This window comes from Sycon ciliatum, chromosome 13, assembly GCF_964019385.1.
Source record: "Sycon ciliatum chromosome 13, ocSycCili1.1, whole genome shotgun sequence".
Taxonomy (NCBI): domain Eukaryota; kingdom Metazoa; phylum Porifera; class Calcarea; order Leucosolenida; family Sycettidae; genus Sycon; species Sycon ciliatum.
Genome location: NC_088655.1, coordinates 15544717 through 15567760, shown reverse-complemented (window position 1 = coordinate 15567760; position 23044 = coordinate 15544717). Strand labels below are relative to the sequence as shown.

Below are 23044 nucleotides of genomic sequence, written 5' to 3'. Positions count from 1 at the left end.
ATCTCACAATGGCAATCTGTGCGAATGGCAAAAACTGATCTGATCATGAAAGTCGCTATCTGCAGTGGGAGGTTAACGCAATATGGCGGCTGAAGAAGCAGATATCCTCTCGGCAACAAGAGTGCGCATTCTGCATCCAGAATAAATCACTTCTAAGTCAAATTATGCCATTGGGGATACCTCCCGCAAGAGATCAGGCTTGAAACTGTACTGTTGCTGGTTCAGAATTGATGACCTTTTTCTATGGCTACAAACTGACTCAAAAATGCATCAACATCTACCGCCGTTTATTGGAGGGATCTTTTTCCTGCAAAGCCAGTGACAGGTATGAGCTTCACATTCTCGATGCTGGTTCATACGTAGGCTGAGCATTCCACAGCAGCAATCCAAAAAAGACCACCAAAAGACACTGAGAAAGTAAACAAGGTACAGTAGTAGTGACTTTTCCCTCCCATAAAATACTTCGAAGTTTATAAAAAAATTCACGGTTCGCGTGAGACTCGGCTGGAAGCCGGGCTTTCCGCATCCGTAGGAACGCCACCACCCTTCAAGGATCAAGGCGCAGATGCAGCTCCTAAAGCGGTGGGAGGTGAGTAGATCAGCTCACCAGCAAGTGGTCAAAGACCGAAAATCCCATTCACTGCATCCATGTTTTCCTCGTGCCAGGCCACGAGTTCCCAATAACTGTGGGTCGCTGCACGGCTGGAAACCATCCTTCCGCTTCCAAAGTTTAAAAACAAGTGTAAAAATGTGTACTAGTACTTTGCACAACGTCCAACGAACCAATCGGGCGGACGTAACGCAAAATATCACAACACATTGAGTGCTATGCACGCAGATAGTAAAAATGTTATGCTGTTATGAATATAGTTGACAACACACGATACGTGTCCGCAATGATGGTGCAAACAGTACCGTCACCCACTCCACCTGAATATTGACGGGGTGGGGGGATAAGAAGAGCCGATTGCACCCGCCTATGTACTTCGAAGTATTTGCGACCCGTTTACAGCTTACCAATCTCATGCCGTCCTCTCAATGTATGCAAGACGAACCAGATCGCTTCACAGCCGGGGGAAAGAAATAGTTCAAAATACCCAGCCATCTTCTACAAGTCCGTATACAGTACATCTCCTTTAGAACGGTGCTCAATGCTGATTGAAAACATAAACAGTTCTTATGTGATTGTATCAGGTGCCAGAACAACTCAACTTCCTTCAGCTTATCATGGGCGACTTTTCAGGTAATCAATTCTGAAAAGAACAATTCTACTATCACGTTTCAACCGCAGTATCGGGCCATTGTCACCACCTGCTCTTACAAAGCGCTTCGATGAACACCCGTTCATCTTGGCCATCCCTCAATCCTTCTGGAGGATGCTCGTGCTAACTGGGAAACCAACGCATTCGGGCCCCGTCCATTAGCCTCGTTGACCGAGACGTGAAGATCATTATTGCTGCGTTGCGTCTGGCGCCATTGCCCGCTCGGCCTTGTGTCCGTATGCGTCGTGTTGGACGGGCGCTTGGAAGGATCGCTTTACACTTCGACGGCAAACAATAGCCTGCATGGAATGGTAGCTCAGTTGTGGTACCTGTATGTACAAATTCCACCTATCTAACTTCACACGTCCAGTTACATAAACCAGGATTACACATGATGTCTGGCGCTGATCTTGCAAGTACATGCATAGAATCACCGCTTGACCGTATTTGCGCCTAAATTCTCTGATACCACTAACTGTTAGCACCTTACCACACTATAATTATCAAGAACATTCATTGAGTTTTTGTAATCATTGCTGTCTGATGATCGCCACAGGCGTGAAACTCTGAGTCACAGCCAACCCAAGCTCCGTATCCCATTCTATTCTTTTTGTATGTACTAGTAGAAGTACAATCATGTATGTAGTATCAGTCTACGGCTGGATTCTCGTGTACGCCGAGCTGAGGCGCGACTTCTAATATTTCGGGTGAAAACCTGATCTCGGAATGTTTTTTATCACACCATGATATAATTATATCTCAAGGGTCAACCACATAACAGTGGTCATAAGGTTAACAGTAACGCGGGGCTCTATGTTCATCGTCCCTCCCAAGTTCCCCGAACAAGCGATAAACGTACGTGTTTGGGTGACGACGGCCTTTCGCCGATGCCCATGTACACTGAGGATAATATTGCAACAGGCGATAGTCCAATACCCTGAGCTTATAACTCCTCGGTACGATCCTTTCTCTTTCGTAATAATCTGTAGCCTCGACAAATTCCTTTCCTTTCAGTTCTAAATGCGGCGGCTTGTCCATTCGCCATTATATCACTGGGCCTACAAGGAGTAATTGCACGGATCACACAATGCAGGATGTACTGTTGTTTTCACGATATCTACAACTATGTGTGGGAGACACCAAAAAGTTAGGGTGCCAGTTTCCAATGTATGGGCTGTAGTTCTCGTTTATTGTGCGATTTAAAAATAGATAAACCAAGCAACCAACCAACCATAGCTGTCACAAGCCAGGATAGTGTACCATGGAATTGGCGTGCAGAGCGACAGAGTTACCTCGCTGACATACGCATGCACAGCACATAATAGCCGATCAGTTGAAGCAATCATGCACAAGATACACAAGGCTACAGGCTATCAGTGAACAAGAGATGGCAGAATATTGTGTATACATGCTCTAGTGCTGTATTACCTGTCGGAAAATCGGCTTGTACGCCTACAGACAGTGTACAGTGTACAGTGTTCGGAGACTGCAGTTATTATTGCAGTTTATGTTCGGAGACAGTTGATAAAGTGTGTCCAGTACCATATTCGTGCAATTGTCCCCTGGTTACTCACGTGGGCCATTGCAAAGAACGCATGCGCTGTGGTCGTGGCGTGCGGTCGGTCTGTTGACAAACATTCTGTTTGGAAGGAGGCCGAGGTCGACGTCTCTCTTCTGCTTTCTCTCTCTGTCTTGCCCACGCGTTTATATTCTAGGACTATGATAGTAAAATAAACTCTTTCGTAATCTTGCCCAGCTTCACTGGCTAGGTTGGTAGTGTGCGGCGTGCAAGCGCTAATGGCGGTTGTTTTCTCACGCGTCGTTGCTCTTTGTACCCATGCACCGCCATGCATCTAGAAGCTCAGCACCTTGGACCAGTACAGCCACCTGATATCGATCACGACTGAGCATCGTGCCAGGCACTACCCGTCACCGGTGACCTTCCGACCAGTATCTAAGCTAAGTCATGATTGGTTGCCGCTGTATGCATCCTGCAACCACCACACTCTTCTCAGCACACATTCCACTACTGCAGAGTATACATCGACTAGGACCTGGTGCCGTGGTGGTGTCCATTGGCATTACAGGCATTACTGCATTAGCAGCGGGCAAGGGCTACCGCTGAACTTGCCACGGCTGATGCGAGGGACCTACAATTGTAGTGCTAGTGTTAGTGCTGGTGGTGGTGCTGGCTATTGCCGAGGTGCAGCACGGTGATGGCTGCACTGTCAAGCTGATGAATGCGTTCTGACGGAAAGCGCAAGTGTAACCGAAACCGCTCTGCGACCTCATCATGCGAGTGGATAGGTGGCCTATCCGAAGTGTCCAAAGTTGCGCAAGCGCACAGCAAATCACTGCCCAGCTGGGTAGCACTACTCTGCCTGGCTATGCAAGGTTGACTCCGTGTCTGAGACCTACACTATCTTTCCCCTGTACGCTTGACGCAATGGCGAAGCGGCGCGAAGCCTTGTCCTGTGACACGTTGTAGTTTCATGATGGATATGCGCTCCCTTGCGCAAACAGCAAGTGCTGGAGTTTCCCTCTGATTCCTATGCTCCTGAGTCCTGGGAGGGGACGATTAGGGTGAGAGGAGCCACACTGATCGACACGTCCTTGCCCCAGTCAGTGGGAGCTGCTGGACAAAAGGTGCTAAATATTGGTGGTGGCCACCCACCGTTGCTTGGAGTGCTAGCGCCTTTTCGAGTGGAGAGCCGATGAGGTGTCCTTGAGGAACTCAGGCAGCTTGTGTACAGCGTGTGAAGTTTTCGAAAGGCAACTTGTGTAGCTACACAAGTGGGCGCTTTCAGTTGGAGGACGAGAGCGAGAGAGAAATCCGTTTAGCAAGGAGCGGAGACGACGGCGGCCTTTGGCCGTGGAGACTTCTTTGGTTCAAATCAACTTCGACACGAGTCTAGGTAGTAGTATTGTTGTGGTGTCTTTCTGAAGGAGTCCAACATGCCCGTGGCGCAGCGTAAGCGGAACATTGCGCGCCATGTGCGCGAGAACACGGCCATATGGAGTGAGGCGATCAGCCTGTTCGAGAAAGGAGAGTTTGCCCAGGCCGAGGAGACCTTCTCTTCCATGGATTATGTCACCAGTGCTGTGCAGTTCAACGCCGCCACGTGCAGTCTCTCCATGGGTGATGTGGAGAAAGCAATAGAGGTAATGTCCTTGAGTAATGTCCAGTGTTGTGTGTGTGTGTGTGTTGTGGCGTGGATTGTGCTCTGTACGTTGTGGGCTGTGGGCTGATGGTGAATAGGCCTCGTGGGGTACTCGTACAGACGAATGCAGGAACTTAACGCATCTCTGTGGAAAATTCCTGCATTGTACACTGGGATTATTTCTGTTGACGTTTGTTCGCCACGAACCTCTTAGTCTGAACACTAGAAGCGCGAATTGAAATACCTATCCGTTCAGCGTTGAGCCAGAACTTTCACCATACACCTACATGTACATGTAGCTTGTCACCGTATCGCTGGTTTGCTCCTCTAGAATACTATTTCTGACCCAAACTACAAACACATACCGAACGTGGATATCGAGTACTTCGCTCTTCTGTCCGTGGTTTCTCATCCACAGTTTAGTAACGAATGTACAGTCGAAAAGGCATCACCTTTTTATCGAAAATTCTGTGACTACATGTACTGAAAGTTGAAAAACAGAGAGGTTCCAGGCTGTCGAAGAGAGGGCTCAATACCGAGAGGTAGAGCTGGTTCAAACAATAGGAGGACAGAGAAAGTGTTTTTACTCCGAGTTTCACGCACTAAAGCGATCATCAGATGATCGCTTAGTGCTTGAAACTCGGAGTAAAAACACTTTCTCTGCCCTCCTATTGTTTGTACTGAAAGTTGATATAAACGCGGGTTATAGTTTTGTGAGTGAGTGATAATGTAGACTGCACCTAACGTGCAGGAGAATATCTGTGCGCTCCTTTCATTTCCCCCTCGAAAATATCTCATGCTTCTGCTACACTTTCCTGAGGTAAGTGTCTGGAAGGCAATTGCGCAGAACGCATGGACAATCTCACCGAAAGAGAAACGTCAATTTCCTGAGGAAAGGAGAGTAGTGACTGTGCTGAACGCTTCACAGTCAGGACAATGACTCCAACGCCACAGGCATTACTAATCAGACCATGGTCGTCAATGACGCCAAGATCGCTATCTTACCCTCGCCGTGGACATGAACTCTGGATGAACAAAGTTTTTGCGGAGGACAGGACCATGACAAGGCATCGCCATTAGTTAGAACTTAGAAGATGCATTACCAGTCCCATACACCTCTCCGGTCGTGTACTGTCACTCTGCCTTTGTGTTCGTGTTTTTACACGACTCTGTGTTCGCATCGTGGAGTGGTACTCTATGGCTCAGTTGGTGTGCGTGCGTCCACGCTGAGAGATGGTGACCGTACGCGTGCTGCTTTCACAATCGTGGGGTCCGGCTGGTGTCTTCCAAGAGGTGGTGCAGAATGCATGATACGGAGGTAGATCGCTAGATAGACAGCATTATCGAACAGAGGGATGTGTATCCATTTCGCGCCAAGCGAACATATCTAACAGAGTACGAAATCTAAAGATTTTTCGGTGTCAATTTCTTAGGCACTTTTCCCTCTATGGTTGCTTCTATTTTCCGTCCAACCCTGGCCTGTAGAGGAACTACAGCGGATATCGTGTCATGTGTGTGTCGCGCGCATAGCTCTTTGTATAAAAACATATGGTGGTTTTGATGCAATCGAGCACTACAAACGTGAGTGACAAGCGGAGGTCTTAACGTTGTAGCAGGATTGGGCATTTGTTCCGTGCATACGCTACGACTAGCGGAGAGTAGTTCCGGGTTCCCATTCCTCACATGCTTCAATTACAACTCCCAAGGACGACCACCTTGTGCTGTGCATCAGGGACTGGTCGAGGGCTACTTGGCCCACTATTTCATACCCATGAGGAATGGCGGGTGCCGCGGTGACGTTCAGTGTGGTGTTGTAGCAAGGATGCAAAGATACCTGAGCTACTCGTACCTACGAAGAAAGGTGGAAATTATCGTTCAATGTGGTGTGGGGAGCGAGAATACAACTGCCGCATTCACTTCCAATGATGGAGAAGGATAATGTGTTTAAACTGGGCATGGCAAGACAACATTCGTGTTGGGATTAATTTACTGTGTTGAAGGCAGAATCATGTCTGTCATCTTAGATATTTGGCTGAACTCCGTACTGTGTAGCCTCAGCGCAGCATCTGCAAGCACAGCTCTACAATGATTATCTGGTCCATGAACGCTCGGGGTGGAGTCAATGACTGCTGTGCGATATAACATGGCTAGCGCCATATAGAAACCAATGTCACAATTGTTAAAAGATGTGGGATATGGCGTATCAGACGTTGATAGCCTGATACGTGCCTGGTCTATAGCGGTTCTTGCCGGGATGCTGGGGCAGCCGGAGATGCATACAACACATGAGGTTGATGGTTATGCGGGAATGTATTGGCTCTGAGGAATTGAATGTTAAGATTCAATTCGTGCTCACGTCGTCTCTTGCGGGTTACTCGTCATCGTTACTGTTCACAAATGGCCAACAGACACGTGTTTGAAGCCTAAATGACCTCCATAAATTATCATACACGAGCCTCTACTCCGTCACGGTACGCTACGATTGCCCACTTTAGATAGCATATCGATATAATCATCGCTCTTTTACCTGCCACATTATGAGTATTGACCGAGGCAAGGACCAGAATTGCAAAGCCGTTTCGTGTGATTACGTTCGGAACACTGGTCTTACCGCGCACAGCGGAGACACATTCACCCCATTCATGACACGCTCAACGTCGCAATCATGCCAACCGTCTTGAACATTGGAGGGTAATAATCTTGATGCATGGAAACGATACGGGTATGCTCGACTGAGAAACCTGCTGCATAAACAGGAAAACTCTAGTGACAGCTGATCTTTAAATCCGTGTGATAATTTCGACGACACACGTGACATCAAACGATGGGTATACAAGCCCAGAACAAAGCGTCTCGCGTCTCGTTGTCAACCCTGCGAGACTTGCTTCTCAAGGATACTGCACCAGTGTTGTGATCAGTATCCAGTTAGTCTGTTGTTCCGAGCAGTACCAGCTCCACTAACGTCTCCATGGCCACCGTCCGCTGCATCACCTGGTACATGTCACATAAAGACTAGTAGCATTATCCTCTAGTGTCACATACAGTGTAAAAATAGCATTTATCCTCCGCTGAGAATAGGCTCCATAAATGGTCCTCCGGGAAGTGGCAGATAATTCGATAGACAGAGCCGAGTTGGGGCTTGTGTGTACAATGGTTACAGTTAGGGGGAAGCTGTCACATACATTTAGTTCTACTCTATTTGTCATACAGTTCCGTCAGCGGTCCTGTAGCAAATATGACCTACACTGCCGTCACTGGCCTTTTCTTCTATAATTGACCTGCAACATGGCTAAGTGCTGGTATATTGCCTTATTAGGCTTAGTTTGCCGAGGGATCTTGTAGTGCAGTGCATGCGTATTGTTCGTGTAACATTACATGGTTAGATTTAGCACAGGCACTGGCATGTCCCAAGCCATTCAGCATTGCTGTGGACTCAGCTTACTGCACTGATGGTAAACACTTCAACGCGGAAAGCTTACAACAATGTCCTACGCATCGAGACACGTGATCGCGTCGTATACACAATTATTATACTGGTTTCCAAGGCAGAGCATAATTGTCGGGCGCACATACATACTGTACCTATGTGCCTGCGGTATCGCGTATCATGCCACGCTGAAGACGTTTCGTGTTTCGTGACCGAATATGGACAGTCGACAAACCGACGCACATGTAAAATAAAATTATTATGATCAACGACGATCTTCATGTCAGTTATGTGGCCGGGGTCTGGGGCACCACTCAGTGCCAGGTGTCATGCCGTGGCGTTTGGCCTCTAACTATTATTAGTATTATCTTTATTCTCACGATGGCCGTAGCCAATAAGAGAGAGACAGTACTATGTGTTATCAATCAGAGTGGGTGCAATAAACCGGGAGAAACGGTGGCTAGTGGCAGCCGTGGTTTGGGTGCTTCATTTTTGAAGTAAAGACGAAGACTGTTACTTGACTTGGTATCAAATTACATGTATGTAGCAATGTACAATTAGTTGTCTGAGGATTGCCTTAGCTTTGCTATGTGCATGAAACGCAGCGTTACAACAATGGCCTAGCCGGCTGTCTCTGTTCTCTTCTGCCTTTGTGGTAATGCTCCATCCTTGTGGTGTTGAGCACTCTAGGCAATCTGGAAACTCTCGCTATTGTGATTACAATCATGTACATGTAATTGCCCTATTAGGCTACTCTAGAAACAATACCATGATTGGCATGGTGAGGTCATGACCTTCTGTTGACTTCATATCCAACTACAGTACTCTTAGACCATGGTATGGGGCTCGTCCTCCTACAGCCTTACAGGCCGTGTACGGGATACCTCAGCAGCGTGCATTCGCGGCGCTGACTGAGTCTGGTTTACTGGCGTGTGGTTGAGGCATCATAATCATTAGAAGACTGCTGCCGTTCTCTGTGCAACTGCTGGCGTCTGTCTCGAAGGAGTCGTATTTGGTGCGGCGAGAGTGTACTGATTGGCTTCATTACATTTGTCAGCCTCGTGATAGTCTAAGCAGAGAGTGAATTTATCATAGAAATGGTCAACGCCACACGCAAACCAAGCAGTGGGGACAGCGACGACTTGGAAACTCCTCCACACATCACTGTCATCACATGTCATAAAGAAGAGCTGATGGGAAGGATGTAGAGCAAAGCCAGCAAATCATCATTAATTTTGGCAAATGTCTTGAGGAGTGCAACATAGACCCAGGGTGGCCGTACCGGGTTGGGCGATGTGCTGGGAGCAAGATATCATACATACGTAACATAGGCATACCTAACTACTACTTGTAGTAGTTACTTATAAAAAATAAGCTACAGTACAATTACAATGTCACTCTGTGCACGAATCGATGGTTCAACTGGTTCACGCGATCTCCAATCTTCTGGTGCTGTGGTCTCACTCACTGTAAAACTAAAACCAAAAGTCCTGTCACTGTCAGTACAATCATGTAGATCTACATGCATGACTGTAAGGGTAACTGTCACCATACATGTAGGTAGTCAGATTTCGTGAAAGCTGCTGCTCTCTCCTTCACTTGTTGTGATGTTACCATGGCTACCAACTACTCAGTACTGGCACTGCCCTAGTACTAGTACTAGTAGTACTACACTCAGTGCTGGCACCTAAAATCCGATCCCTGAGCAGCGCGCTCACATCGCAAAGACCCGAAATAGAGGCCGCTAGAAAGTGAAAGCGCCGCCCAGGCCAGGGGGTCGGATTTCAGGTGCCCGCACTGTACATGTACGGTACTACATAATATGTACAGTCTGTTGTTCCTGACCAGAATGGTGACGAAACTTCAAAAGAGCAAACACCGTTTCCATGATCGATCCAAGTGAACATTCGGGAATCCGCGATATTCATGTTAAAACAAAATGGCGTCACGATTTATTGAAAGTGGTATAGTTGGTGGAACGAGTGTTCAAACCCATTTGAACTTCATACTGTTCGTCTTCTTTTTGACATGCTCCCTTTCCATCGTCCTTAGCTTTTATTTGTTGAGAGCTGTTTTGGCTTTCTCCTATACCTCTGGGGGATGCCAAGTGATGGTTTTGAGAGGCTGGTGATGGCTGTGAGCGAGAGTTTGCCGATCGGCGTCGTCCTCGCTATAGCGATGAAAATACTAGTTACTGCGCACCTGGCAGATATCACAACACGTCGGAGCGTCCAGGAGCAAAGGAATCTTGGGTTTTCACTGGAATCTAGTTCCTCCAGCATCGTGTAGCCCACCGTCGGTGAATGGCGGTCCAGAAAGGTCGAACCTGGTCTTCTGCAGCATCTCGCAGTCCTGCGAGGCACACTGAATACGCCTGTCATGTATTCTACAAATAAAAATCACGAAGTTGTGGACTTTACAGTGATGAGTCTATCCTGTATGCTGCAAAAGACGCAGGAAATGTGACTGGTGTCTGTACACTCAGTGACTGGACGCCAACACCCCAGTCTTCTCCTGCAGGATCTGTTTGACATTGACATTATGCAGTAGGTCGGCATTGACCTGGTTTGGCAGCTATCGTTATAGTATCTGCCTGGTTGGATGTAGCAGGTTGGTGTTTGCTCGTCGTCCAGTCCGGAATTTTCTTGTAACTCACGGTGGAGTACGCGCAGGGTTTGTGATCATCCCTGTTCACTTCAATATTATCAAACACAACGTTCCCTTTGTCACTCATCTTATCCTGAGTACTGAATTTGCTGACAATATTGCACCATACTTGTCACAACCTACCGCCACTGCTGGCGGTGGCGACTGGTTCGTCAATGGCGGTGACCAGGCTGACTGACTAGCTTCGAGACAGCGGCCTCGTTGTCAATCCCGCGGCAGCCTAAAGGTTGATTTTATTCATCCAGCCTTAGCGCCATGTTGACGATGCCCTAGTGACTGTGTGTCATGGATTGCCTTGCCATCAGCGGTCATTGCCGTCCACCTTGATGCAGCCCTCAACAACTGGCTCAGCCCATGGGAGTCTCAAGTGGACAAAATTGTTGCCAAAGTAGCTCAGAAGATTGGTGCATCGTGGTGTAGGTGAGCACATAACTAGGACTTCCCAGCGTCTATTTGTCCAGGCTGCGATACTATGTGACATGCTGTACTGCACATTCTTTTCAGCACTGCAAGGCCGGCAGCTGGACCGACTGCAGGGGCCGCGCACATGCAGGCCGCCTGTTGCCAGTGCAGCATTCTGGAACGTTCCTTCCTTCTGAGATCCGTGGAATAATAACTTTCTTTGCTTCAAAGCAAGTTGCTTACCTTTCTGTTGTGCTCCCAGTGTCCTTACAACAATAACTTATAGCAATGTTTTATTTTCCTTTCCATTCCCCAACCAATGAATACTACAATGTCGATTCTATTTCTTCATACTTTGGCGTGTGCCCGCGCACGCACGTGTGTGTGTATACCTCACTCGCCACTCGAAGTTCTGTTCCCCATCACTGGAACACTGCCTGTTCTTTCAGGACCTGCCATCATCTGCGGATGGGCATTCAATAATTGTATTGTGTGTGTGTTTCATTCAGAATCAGATCCGCTATCATTGCTATTAGAGAAAATCTGTGGGTTCACATCCAGTGCATTTTTAGATCTGCGTGCTTTTCTCGCCACGGGCGCATACATGGGACATTGTGTGTGTGTGCGTCTGTGTGTATGGGGATATTGTCTGTATCGGCTTTTGGTACTAATGTTCAGGTCTGTGCTTGCATGTGTGAACATGAAATTGTTCGGTTCTGTGCATGCTATTGCTATGTTGTATATTATTGTATGTATGTGTGCATTTCCACGAACAGTGTAGACGAGCGTGGAGAGTACATTCATCCCTCATCAACCACTTCCCCTTGGGCTTACGAGAGTTTTTCCTGCGTACCTCTCTGATACTGTATTGATGCCGGCACCTGTACCTCGATGTGTTCCTCTATCTGCAGTCGCCTTTAACCTTCGGTCAAGTTAACGTTTATTGTGCTCTATTTATCGTGCGAATCAAAATAAACAATAATAACACAAGTCGTGCTAGAGTGACGACATGTGCGTGTAGTAGGGTTGATGCGATGGGACGTTATAATTAGGTGGAACAGAACACACATTGGGCAGATTGATTGGGCATCATTGATTGTGCTCAGTCTAAACAGTGAACATAATAATTATCTCCAGTGACAGACTGTAGCAGCTAGCCTCCAATAGGTAGCTGGCACTAGTCGCTACTGCTTGTTTGACAGGTGCCGCCAGAACCCCTGTTGTGTCATGCTATAGATGCACATGCCCTGTTCTGGGGCATACTGAGGTACTTTGATTTTGTTGACTGCATGTAGACAGCATCCAATAGTAGTACTCGTAGACCTTGGCTCTTTGTAGGTCAACCACCATCGCATGGATCGATCGGTGACTATGCACTTGGAGGTTGGAATAGCCCGCGCTGAACAGATCTTGCCATGGCCCAGGGAGTGAACTCGCTTACTCGACTATCCCGGTTTTAGTTAACCAGCATGAGTGGTGCAATTTGTCCATACCATGTCGCGAGCTCACAGTTGTTTGGGCAGGTTTTGAGCTGCACCACGAAACAAAGCGAAATAACGGCGTGACTGTAGAGCAAGGAAGCGGCGAGACGGCACTTCCAGGACGAGACAGGCAGTAGAGATGTGTTCACAGCACGAGCAACCTCTCAGACCCTGCCGGTACTCCACAGTTACAAGAAAATGTCGGACTGGACGACGCGCCAATGCAAACCTGCTACATCCACCCAGGCAGATAGCTGCCAAACCAGGCCAATGTCGACCCACTGCATACCGGTATGTCAATGTCAAACAGATCCTGCAGGAGAAGACTGGGATGATATTGGCGTCCAGTGTACGGACACCAGTCACATTTCCTGCGTCTTTTGCAGCATACAGGATAGACTCATCACTGTAAAGTCCACTACTTCGTGATTTTTATTTGTAGAATACATGACAGGCGTATTCAGTGTGCCTCGCAGGACTGCGAGATGCTGCAGAAGACCAGTTTCGACCTTTCTGGACCGCCATTCACCGACGGTGGGCTACACGATGCTGGTGGAACTAGATTCCAGTGAAAACCCAAGATTCCTTTGCTCCTGGACGCTCCGACGTGTTGTGATATCTGCCAGGTGCGCAGTAACTAGTATTTTCATCGCTATAGCGAGGACGACGCCGATCGGCAAACTCTCGCTCACAGCCATCACCAGCCTCTCAAAACCATCACTTGGCATCCCCCAGAGGTATAGGAGAAAGCCAAAACAGCTCTCAACAAACAAAAGCTAAGGACGATGGAAAGAGAGCATGTCAAAAAGAAGACGAACAGTATGAAGTTCAAATGGGTTTGAACACTCGTTCCACCAACTATACCACTTTCAATAAATCGTGACGCCATTTTGTTTTAACACGCATACGGTCCACTGTAGTGTTGGTGCTGATATTAAATTTGGAGATGCAGCAATTACCATGATTCCACTGTCGCCCTTCTTTGCATGGTAGAGAGACCTTGAAAGGCAGTTTTCACGCGAGCAGTAGATAATGGGTTCTGCTAGCGGTATCTCCTCAAGAAGAGGGATCTCGACACGTGCCGGACGCAGCAGCGTGACAACAAATCGTTGTGTAGCAAGGTAAATCAGTTAGTGTGTCATGTCAGTGGGCCTTCTCGCTGCTGAACTCTTGAAAAAAATAGCACGATGTAAAGCATAATTTCCATTCTGAAAGCAACGGTGTTGGAAGGTTGTCATGAAAGCCCGGTGCATACTGCCTCAAGGACACGCCACACGATTGTACTCTTTTCAATATCAGAGAAAATCTAAGTCCGGCAAAGAGATGGTACCCTGGTCAAGAAGATAATGTGCTGTAATAGCATGAGTGGTAGTTGGCAATTACGTGTAGACTTGTGACGCTGGTAACTGTCATATGTACAGCTAGGATCCACATCAGTACACTACTTGCCTAGGTCTCAACCATTGCTTCAATCCACGAACCTACTGTGGATGGATTGATTGTGTTCTGGCTCACTGTCAAGCCTAGCTTGGTGAAAGCATGATCCGTCATGATCCAAAACATAGACGTCAGATTACATGATGAACAGAAATGTGCAAGGTCAACCCTCTCCTTTTCCATTCCAAAATATAATCCCGGGTCCGTAACTGGTTTCATAATGTGTGTGTGTGCGCACGCGTGTGTGTGTGTGTGTGTGTGCATGTGTATGTGTGTCTGTCTGAGTGTCTGTGTATGTGTGTCTGTGTCTGTGTGTGTGTCTGCGTGTTCTTGTGCTTTATCAAACAGATTTACACAGAGACACTCAAGCGAGACAAACACTTTGTTCTCGCATACTGCCAAAGAGCCATGTCCTTCCACATCTATGGATGGTGAGCAAGGCCGCAGGGCATGTGTGCCCATCATGGGAATTCTTTGCATGATGTCATCTCACCACCAGACCTCCCCCTTGACCTTCATCCTAGAGATTCTTGTCAGGAGTAATTCAAGAACGGCTTCAGCTAATGATCTGGTTCAGCATTTTCCTTCCCACTGAAAGATCCTTCTTTCAAACACCCAGTCGTATAATGAAGCCAATTTGCATGGCCTTGTACAAACTCACTTAGGATCTGGTAGCCCGATAATATGGAAAGCCAAGAAATTTGGATAACCTTCGGTATGCTGTTCTTGTATGTTTGCGCAGGAATGAAGATGCCCTGCGTGATCTACACGAGGCCCATCGGCGCATGCGTGGCAACCGGTTCATCGACTACACAAACCTCGGTCTCAGCTATGTCCAGTGGGAGTGCCAGGTATGTTTGGACTTCGTGGAGACTCTTTTATTTGGATCAAGATCTTTTGAGTCGAAATGAATTCAAAGGTACCTCAGTACCAGATGAAAAAGGTTCCAGCTTCAGCTCAAGTTATCACACAGCTGTTCGTAGTTGTCCTATTTTCTGGCACATGGTTATGCAAGGGTGTAGTCTGACATGGCTGACAGCCAGGAAATCCTGAAACTCTTGCAATAAACACAGTGTTTCACCATTATAGGCTGATACTATGCGTCCAGAGCTTAAATACTCGCTAACCATTTCAAATGTCCAAGTAGCCCTAGCTATGCTCCTCATGGGATAGCTGTACCATCTAAAAGCATGTGATACATACATCCATACCAGTAGGCATGTGCACCACAGATCACCATGCATGCACACAGACAAGCATGACTGAAATGCATGCAGATGCAACTCGGAACAGTCTCTGCATGGTCGTTCACTTTTCGAAACTGGTCCGAAACTGGTCAGATTTACCAATCTTGAAAGCCAGCAAACTTGTATCTGGGCGCTTTGCTTGCAAGTGAAATATCAGAAGAGACCGGTGGGTATTTGCATGCCATCTTCTTATCATAATGGAAGACTAATCTTTGCACACAAAGAGGCAAAGCCAGTTGTGAATCCGATGAAGCTTTTTCTACCATCCCTTCTCAAATCCGAGCACGGGGAAGACTAATAGATTCAATATCTCTTCTTCGGCATATTTCCTTCTTTCCTGCAGATCCTGGCAAACATTGCCGTGATCTACGTGTGCCTTGGCTTACAACGCCATGCCCTGCACTACCTAGAACAAGCACATAAATCCAGGGAAGACTCTTTCAACGAGAGACCCGGAAACGACACACAGGAGTTACTGGAGGTAAGAACCCGCCCTAGCTCATAGCATGTGATTGTCACCATTCGGATGACCAATCAAGTGCCTTGGCAAGCGTATAGCAATTCTCAGTGTTGCTCAGCTCTAATGGTGTATGCATAGTTGGTAATGCCATACACTAGCTACAAGTTGTATGTTCTTCATGCAGTGCACTATGATATACTGGCACACTCACAAGTAGAGTACTGTAATTTCACAAATTTTCAGTGTACTTTTATTTTCGGTACTTTCAGTGCGTCTGTTTCATACCTAAAATGTCAATACAACGAAAAAACACTAACACACATAATCCAATAGGGAATTACTCCTCTGTACCTAAAGTTTCTGTTCACCTAACCTGGCCTTTTGCCCTCATACCGAAACATATTGAGCACCTAAAAATCCTGAAATTAGAGTATACTGTCATTGACTGTGTGCAATGTCTTCAGATTGCGTTACCCAATGACGTCGTCTCTGACCTGGTGGGCTACTGCGACGCCACGGAGAATCATAAAGAGAAGACATGCGCGTTTCTACAGCTTGATCCCCAACCCATCTTCAGACCGCGTGGCCTGTCATCGCTCTGGCTGCATGCCTCGCAGAAGATCAAGAAAAACTTCATGGGCAAGGCAAAGGTATAGTCTATGTTGATACATAGCTTGTAGCCCCCTCTCAACCCCCTACCCCCCCCCCCCCTCCACCACCACCACCCCCACCACCACCACCAGCACCATCATCACCACCACCACCACCACCACCACCACCACCACCACCACCACCACCACCACCACCACCACCACCATCACCACCACCACTACCAGCACTTCTTCGATCAACAGTGTTTTCATCTAAAATAATCCTGCTATCAATTATTGATAGCAGCAATGGCTCCCTAAGCAGAAGTGTTGCATGGGCAATCACCTACATGTTTTGGGGAATCAGCAATGCTCTGAACCTCGCTTACTACGTACTCTGACACTGGTACTCTGACACTGGTACTCTGACACTGGTACTCTGATAATTTATAAAAATATATACTCTTACTTAGTGTGAACATTGTCCGGAACACAGCTTTATTGAACATTGTCCGGAACACAGCTTTATTGGTCCACATTGCAGTTTGCTGGGATAGGAAGTACCGCAAATACTCAGTACTAGTGGTGTGCACGGGTAGTCGGGTGGGTACCCGTGCTAGCCGTGAGGACCTCTGATAATCGGGTACAGAATAGCACCCGAAAACCCGAAGTCGCAGATAACATCATATGACATGTAAAGCTAGTGCACGTGAACAAATTCATGTCATCTCTGCATGTCGAGTAGTACACTTTCGTGCTGCCCGTGACGCTACATTTTGTCAGAGTTCTATCGAGATATATCTGGGTGCACGGGTATTTATGTTTGAGAGATTTCGCTGTATATGAAGTACCTACGTGTGCATATTTGATGATGGCTGTCTGTTTGTCGACCAAGTTTGTTTTGGCTGATGCTAGGCGTTGCTGATGTTATTTCGCTGTGCGGGTGTTGTCCTCCGATGCTGCTCATCACAGGTTCTCTACTGCTTGGGATCGCAAAAGGAAGCTGGCTTTGAGGGTGCTCAGGTACAGCATAAATATAGCTATGTGCACGCACGCAATGCCTTTTAAATTTAACTCTCGATCTGCCAGTGAATCACATGACTTACACAGGGTCTGAAACACAGATGTGATGAGCACTCGCCTCCCTATTCGTATTGGTTGTGTAGATCGAGGGGAGTTACGGCATATTGAGATGGTGATTTAATCCTGATATTGGCTCCTGGTTGCAAATTTGACTGACATTTGATTCGTACAGATTTGCAGCAAAGAGACCACTTGCGCTGGAGATAGTGTAGAGTTTTTTTTCACGAAGTGCTGCATTGGAGCTTCTGCTCATAAAAGAACAGAAATCCACGGTTTGTGTGAGACTCGGCCGAGTTTTCTGCATCTATAGGAATGCCACCACCCTCTATGGAGCTTCTGCACATTAAAAGTTGAATCTAAGTATTATTTCATGCTGTATCCATGAACATGTTCACCACTGTGCATGAAGCTTTCCAAGCACCATCCTTGCAAGCCATCATAATGCCCATTTCAACAATCTCACTTGCTGGCTGTTTCGTGTTTTCATTCCTGTCTATCCTAGGCTAAAGCAGCAGGCAAGCCATTGCCCGTGAAGAGCGAGTGGGAAAGAGCGGCCGGTGGACCGTTGGCATTGGCGCTGTCGAAAACTCTCAAGAAGCACCGTCGTGGCGGGGGTGAACCCAGGGTAGGTAACGCTGTGATGATCGCATGCTTGCACGAGGAAACGGATTCCCCGTCCACTGAGCGCTGAAAACTTACTAACCGATGTCCTTAGTCAAGGCCGTGGTGATCACAATTGAGCTCTCTCGTCATAAAAATGGTGTTGCTTGACCTTTCATATGTGCTTGTGCTACAAATGATAATCGTGCTTTGTCCAACACTGTTACTCATTGAAACAGGTCCCATGATTAGGTTATTGCCCTGCACCTGGTGCATGCAAGGGTTGTGTGGCCACCCAGTGGTAGCTGGCTTGCACATCCGGACTTCCCTGTGCAGCACACTTCCACTTTTTTTTGTATTTTCTATTGTATTTAGCTACTTCAGTATTTTACTTGGGCATTCCCAACAGACCCTGAGGTCTTCTTGCAGGGTGTCCAAGGTGAACCCTGGTCTACTATTCCACAATAATGGCACAATGAATGCGCACATATAACACAATGAATGCTCTCGATGCTCTGTTGTTTTGACCTGTAGAATCACCGTGCAAACTCCGATGTGGGCCCGGGGACGGACACGAGCAGCTCCAAGGCAAACACTGGCACTCGTACAGAGCGCAGTCAGAGCAGCCCGGCCACACCCAACACCGCCGAGGGGGCTAAGGAATCCTCACTCAAGGCCAAGGCACGCAATGCTACGCTCAAGTCACGGCGTGCCAGCATACTCAGTAGCGTGTCCGAGCGGTCAAACGAATCGACACTGCAGAGTCAGCGAGGTGGTGTTAAGGCAGCGTCAGCCACAGCTACATCGGCAGCTTCACAATCAACTCTGCAAGCTTCCAAGCCAGGGTCTAATGAGGAAGAGCAGGCATCGAGCGATACTGCGGATCCCATTTACGATGACATCGACGATGATGGTGCAGATGTGGTGGTTTGTGCAGGTGTGGAAGCTGAGGAGCAGGTAACTGTGGATGAAGATGAGGAGGAGCAGGAGAACGAAGAGGAGGAGGCGGCAAGTGGGTCGGAAACTGAACTGGGCGAGCTAAGCCAGACGGAGGAGGCAGCACTCACCGCCCTACAGCTGCTCACTGAGCAACTTGTCAGCAAGCAACGCAACACCTTGGGAAACCAGGCTGCAATCACAGCACTGCTGAAATCCATCACTGACATTACCACTCATTTACAGAATCAGTCGCCGTCGTCACCAAGAAAATCAGCCCCTCAAACAAAACCCAGCAAGTCCTCGTCCAGCAAGAAGTCCAGCGGCGGTGGAAAAGACAGAACGAGAGGCCGTTCTGGCAGTATGTCCGACACGAGCAGCTCCGCCACAGCAGCGCTGAGTAAACTAAGCATCGGTGAACGCACCACCGAAAGCTTTCCGCTGCCATCAGAATCTGACACGGATTTCGGTGAAGACACCGACGTCTACCAGTTTCATGCCACGTTGCTGCGGGGGCAATCTGCGGCAAGGTCTGAGCAAGAAAATGTTTATGAGAATCACCAGCCCAGTGGCTCTGAATCAACACCACAGAGAATGACCCGTGCACCCTCGAACAACCCAGATTCACTGGTCATAACACAATCCAATGGGAACTCTGAGAGCGAGGACAGCTGTATATACATGAATTGTATCTCGGCGAGCAACACGGGAAATTCGTCACCGGCCACATCGTCCCGGTCTTCTTCGTCAACTTTGCTCACCATCGTACCAGCTACCACCGCTGCCACCACTGCAGCTGAGGACTCTGCCAGTCTCTATCAATTAACCAAGAGCAGCTTCATCAAGCAGAGAGACGTGAACGACCGCAGCGGCATACTTGTCTCGCCCGTCTCTCCTCAAGAGAACATAGCCGTTCGCAACGCATCTAGCGGATATTTCTCGGCACCGGAAGGCAAGGGAGCACGCTCCACGTCCCGTGGAAAGCGTGAAACCGCCCAGCTCGTGACGGAGTCCTGTGACGAACGGAGCACTCGGCGCAGACTGAGCAGTGCTTTCGACGGCCTTGAAGGCGACTTGGGCGGTTTGAAAGCGAGACTGAAGGAGAAGAAAGCTGCTCACATAGCAACGAAGAAAAGTGGACCAGTGCGAGCGCTAAGTCAAGGCAACATGCCGTCCGCAGCATCCGGAGCACAGCTCACTGCCGCGCAGAGGGTAGCAACGCTACAACGGTCTGGCGCCGGGGCAGAGGAAATTTCTCATTATGTCAATATCCGACCCACCGGTTCTCTAAACCAGCAACAAGACGAGGCCGATGACAATACATATGAGAGAATTGTACCGTCGGTGTCTGACCTGTCTTCTGCTGCGCAATCTGGTTCGGAGTCACAGGACAGCATGTCTGCGACAAAGGCCAAGAAGAAAATGCCCCCAAAGAGGCCAAACAGACCGACAAGTATAGACTCTCCCCACGCGAAGTCACCCAGCCCGCCCGAATCCGACGCAGAAAAGCCTAAACGCCCAGCGCCAGCCGTGGCTCCCAAAGCAAAGGGAATAATTCGCAATTCCCAGCTGCAGCAGCAGCAGCAACAGCAGCCGCAGCAGGCTACGACTGCCCGATCACCAATGCTGCCCCGAAATCCACCGAAGGTGGCCTCTCCAACCGCTGCCAGGCCGAACGAAGCCCTAGTCTCAGCATGCTTTGGCGGCGAGTCAGCATCTTCTTCTCGTCGAATGTCCAGTGCGAGTAGTGTTGGACCGCCTTCTTCGGGTAGAAAACGCCTCGGGTCCCGGTCCCAGCTACAGGAGTCAATGGACGACTCGGACTACGCAAGTCGCGCACGCAGCATCAGTGTCACCAGTATATGCAGCGCGTTTGAAACGCCGTCCGATTCCTTCATCCGTTCTCAGCGGCCCCGCGCCGACTCCAGCTCCTTCGAATCGGATTTCAGCAGCACTCGCACGCGAGTCACCAGCCACTCGTCGGCAGCATACGACACCGACTCCTCGGCCATCCCCGGGAACTATCGACGCCAGCGCCTGGTGAGCTTCAGTGAATCTCCCTTGCAGGCGGGAACATCGCACGCACAGCACAATGGACACAGCTCAGACCATCGTAGAGCAGAGCGGAGGCATATGAGTGATATGGATACAGACACTGACGTACCGTTCGACGATGAAAAGTACGGCCTGCCGCCATCAAAGGTTGCCGCCATCACGAGATGGAGGGAAAGCCAACCCAAATCAGTAAGTAGTATTGGTCATGTCCGCTGCATGGAATTTTCATATTTGCTCGTGTGTTGTGTACACTTCAAGCTCAACACGTTTAGGTATGAATATATGAGTGCCGCAAAATAGGACAAAGTAATGTTACCATCGGCGTGCGAATTGCTCAATGCACGAAAATGAGCCCGCTAGACACATTCACAATGGGTGGGGGGTTTGTTGTACGGTAACTCTTCGATCAATCAGACAACATTGCCCATTGTCAACTTGTGTGATGAACAACCTACATGTATGCAATAAAGGGCTTGCAAAGCTAGCTGTCTTTCTCGCAGTCAAGGCACTCTGACGTTGATGCTATCGGTGCCGAAGGTTCCAGCCTGCATGGTGGAGTATTCACTCAGAATTTGATACTGTATATTATGTGAGGTTAACTGTGTGCTCTTTTCCACGTCTTGCTCTCTGCTCTGCAGGGCGCTTGTAAGCCAAAGAAAGTAACAGTAAGCTCAGCGGCACGAAGCGATCGCACCCCTAGCCAGCAAAGCCGTCCCCGTCCTGCCGCGGCGCGTAGAAAATCATCTGACCGAGTGCCGCCCGTGGTGAACTGTAACTCTTGACGGACGATAATGGCTTGACTGCTGCCTCGATCTTACCCGTGTTGCCATGCCAATGCCATGGTGATACATACCCGGTGATGGTCAGTGCAATGCATTCGTGGTATGGTGCCGTCATCAGGCCAGGGGCTACACGGAACACAGTGCTCCACGTACAGTGCAGGTACCGAGTCAGCAGCTGGAAGCATGCTTGTGAGCAGTACTTGAGCAGTGAAACTTTGGCTGATAGCACATGTACATGATTGTGTGCAGCAGCATTGGTCATGGCAGTGCTCTCTCGGCAGGGCCTTGACACACTCGTATATACATACCCTAAGAGTATTCCCACATGACCCCTGTAGTCATTTGGTCCCGGAATGGATCACATTGCTGTTCATGTCACCGTGCTCGAGGACAATCATCGTGGTGTTTGGTGTCCAGTACCTTTGCTATGGCAAGGGCGTCGGACACGCTAAGGCCACTGCGGTATTCACTGTACCAATCTCTGTCCCAGGTACACTGCGAATCTATATAATTCACTGATTTGGCCTCTAAAGTTTCGAAACGGTTTCGACGGAGCGCCACCCCCCCCCCCCCCCCCCCCCCCCCCCAAGAGCTAATTATGCTTCAGATTGCTGGCCGCACCACCCGGAAATACCTTCCAACGGCCCTGTATGGGTGTGCATGAAATGACTGGGGATACACCTCAGGTTTTCAGCTGCTACTCTATGAACTACCTACCGAGAGAATTCCCTTTCTCTCATTGTATTTTCTTGATTTTATTGACTGCGTATATAACACGAGAAACGATTACTGTTTACTACCTTGATAACAAGACGAGGTTTTCTTGTGATTATGCTGATGATGCTTTACACAGCTGGAAAAAGGTGTCCTATTTTTAAAATTGTTTCAAAGCTCAGTTTCTCTATTTTGGCACAAAAGTGCACGTGATCATGTGCTTTGAAGTATGCCTTTATATCCCCCATCACTGATGAACTGTGAAGGTGCGATAAAACTATCTGGACTGTATCTCCTTGATGATCAATACCTGTACGTCAACCGGGAATTGTTCTCGGGTAGCTAGGGATGGGGTGGTGTGCTAGTTCTGTGTGCTAGCCAAAAGCACTGTGCGGAGCTGCAGAGTGACCCAATCATTCCCTTGTTGTTTTACCACCGACTGATGAAGATACATGAAGAATAGAGAAATGTGTCTAGCTGCGACTCTGAGTTTTCATATCAACCGCGTGATGAACATATCGATGATACGCCCATTATGGTAAACCGTTGGACTGCATGCCACTCATTGCCCTGCAGGAAGCGATCAGCTTCTCTTGACATCCTATCCTCCCATCCTATCGTATTTCCCCGAGGCCACTGGCACTGTCGCCTTTTTCGCGAAAAACTGGGCCAAAATTGTTGCAGGGGCTTCTACCCCCAACTTAATTTCAAAATGTGATATTCTATCTCCAAGTGCAAGA

General features: G+C 48.4%; 1 protein-coding gene across 2 annotated transcripts; it reads left to right on the top strand.

Annotated features, from left to right (window-relative positions):
- Positions 1-3472: 3472 nt before the first annotated feature.
- Positions 3473-21884, top strand: LOC135830116 (AF4/FMR2 family member lilli-like). Of its 2 annotated transcripts, none has more exons than XM_065342506.1 (9): positions 3473-4424; positions 14186-14268; positions 14580-14688; positions 15428-15565; positions 16009-16194; positions 17107-17157; positions 17720-17842; positions 18352-20997; positions 21447-21884. In XM_065342506.1, the coding sequence occupies exons 1-9, from the start codon at positions 4218-4220 to the stop codon at positions 21588-21590; spliced, it is 3687 nt and encodes a 1228-aa protein (XP_065198578.1). In that variant the 5' UTR covers positions 3473-4217; the 3' UTR covers positions 21591-21884. The 2 variants fall into 2 exon arrangements, with proteins under 2 accessions (XP_065198578.1, XP_065198579.1); XM_065342507.1 differs by lacking the exon at positions 3473-4424 and adding an exon at positions 13370-13521.
- The last annotated feature ends 1160 nt before the right edge of the window (positions 21885-23044 follow it).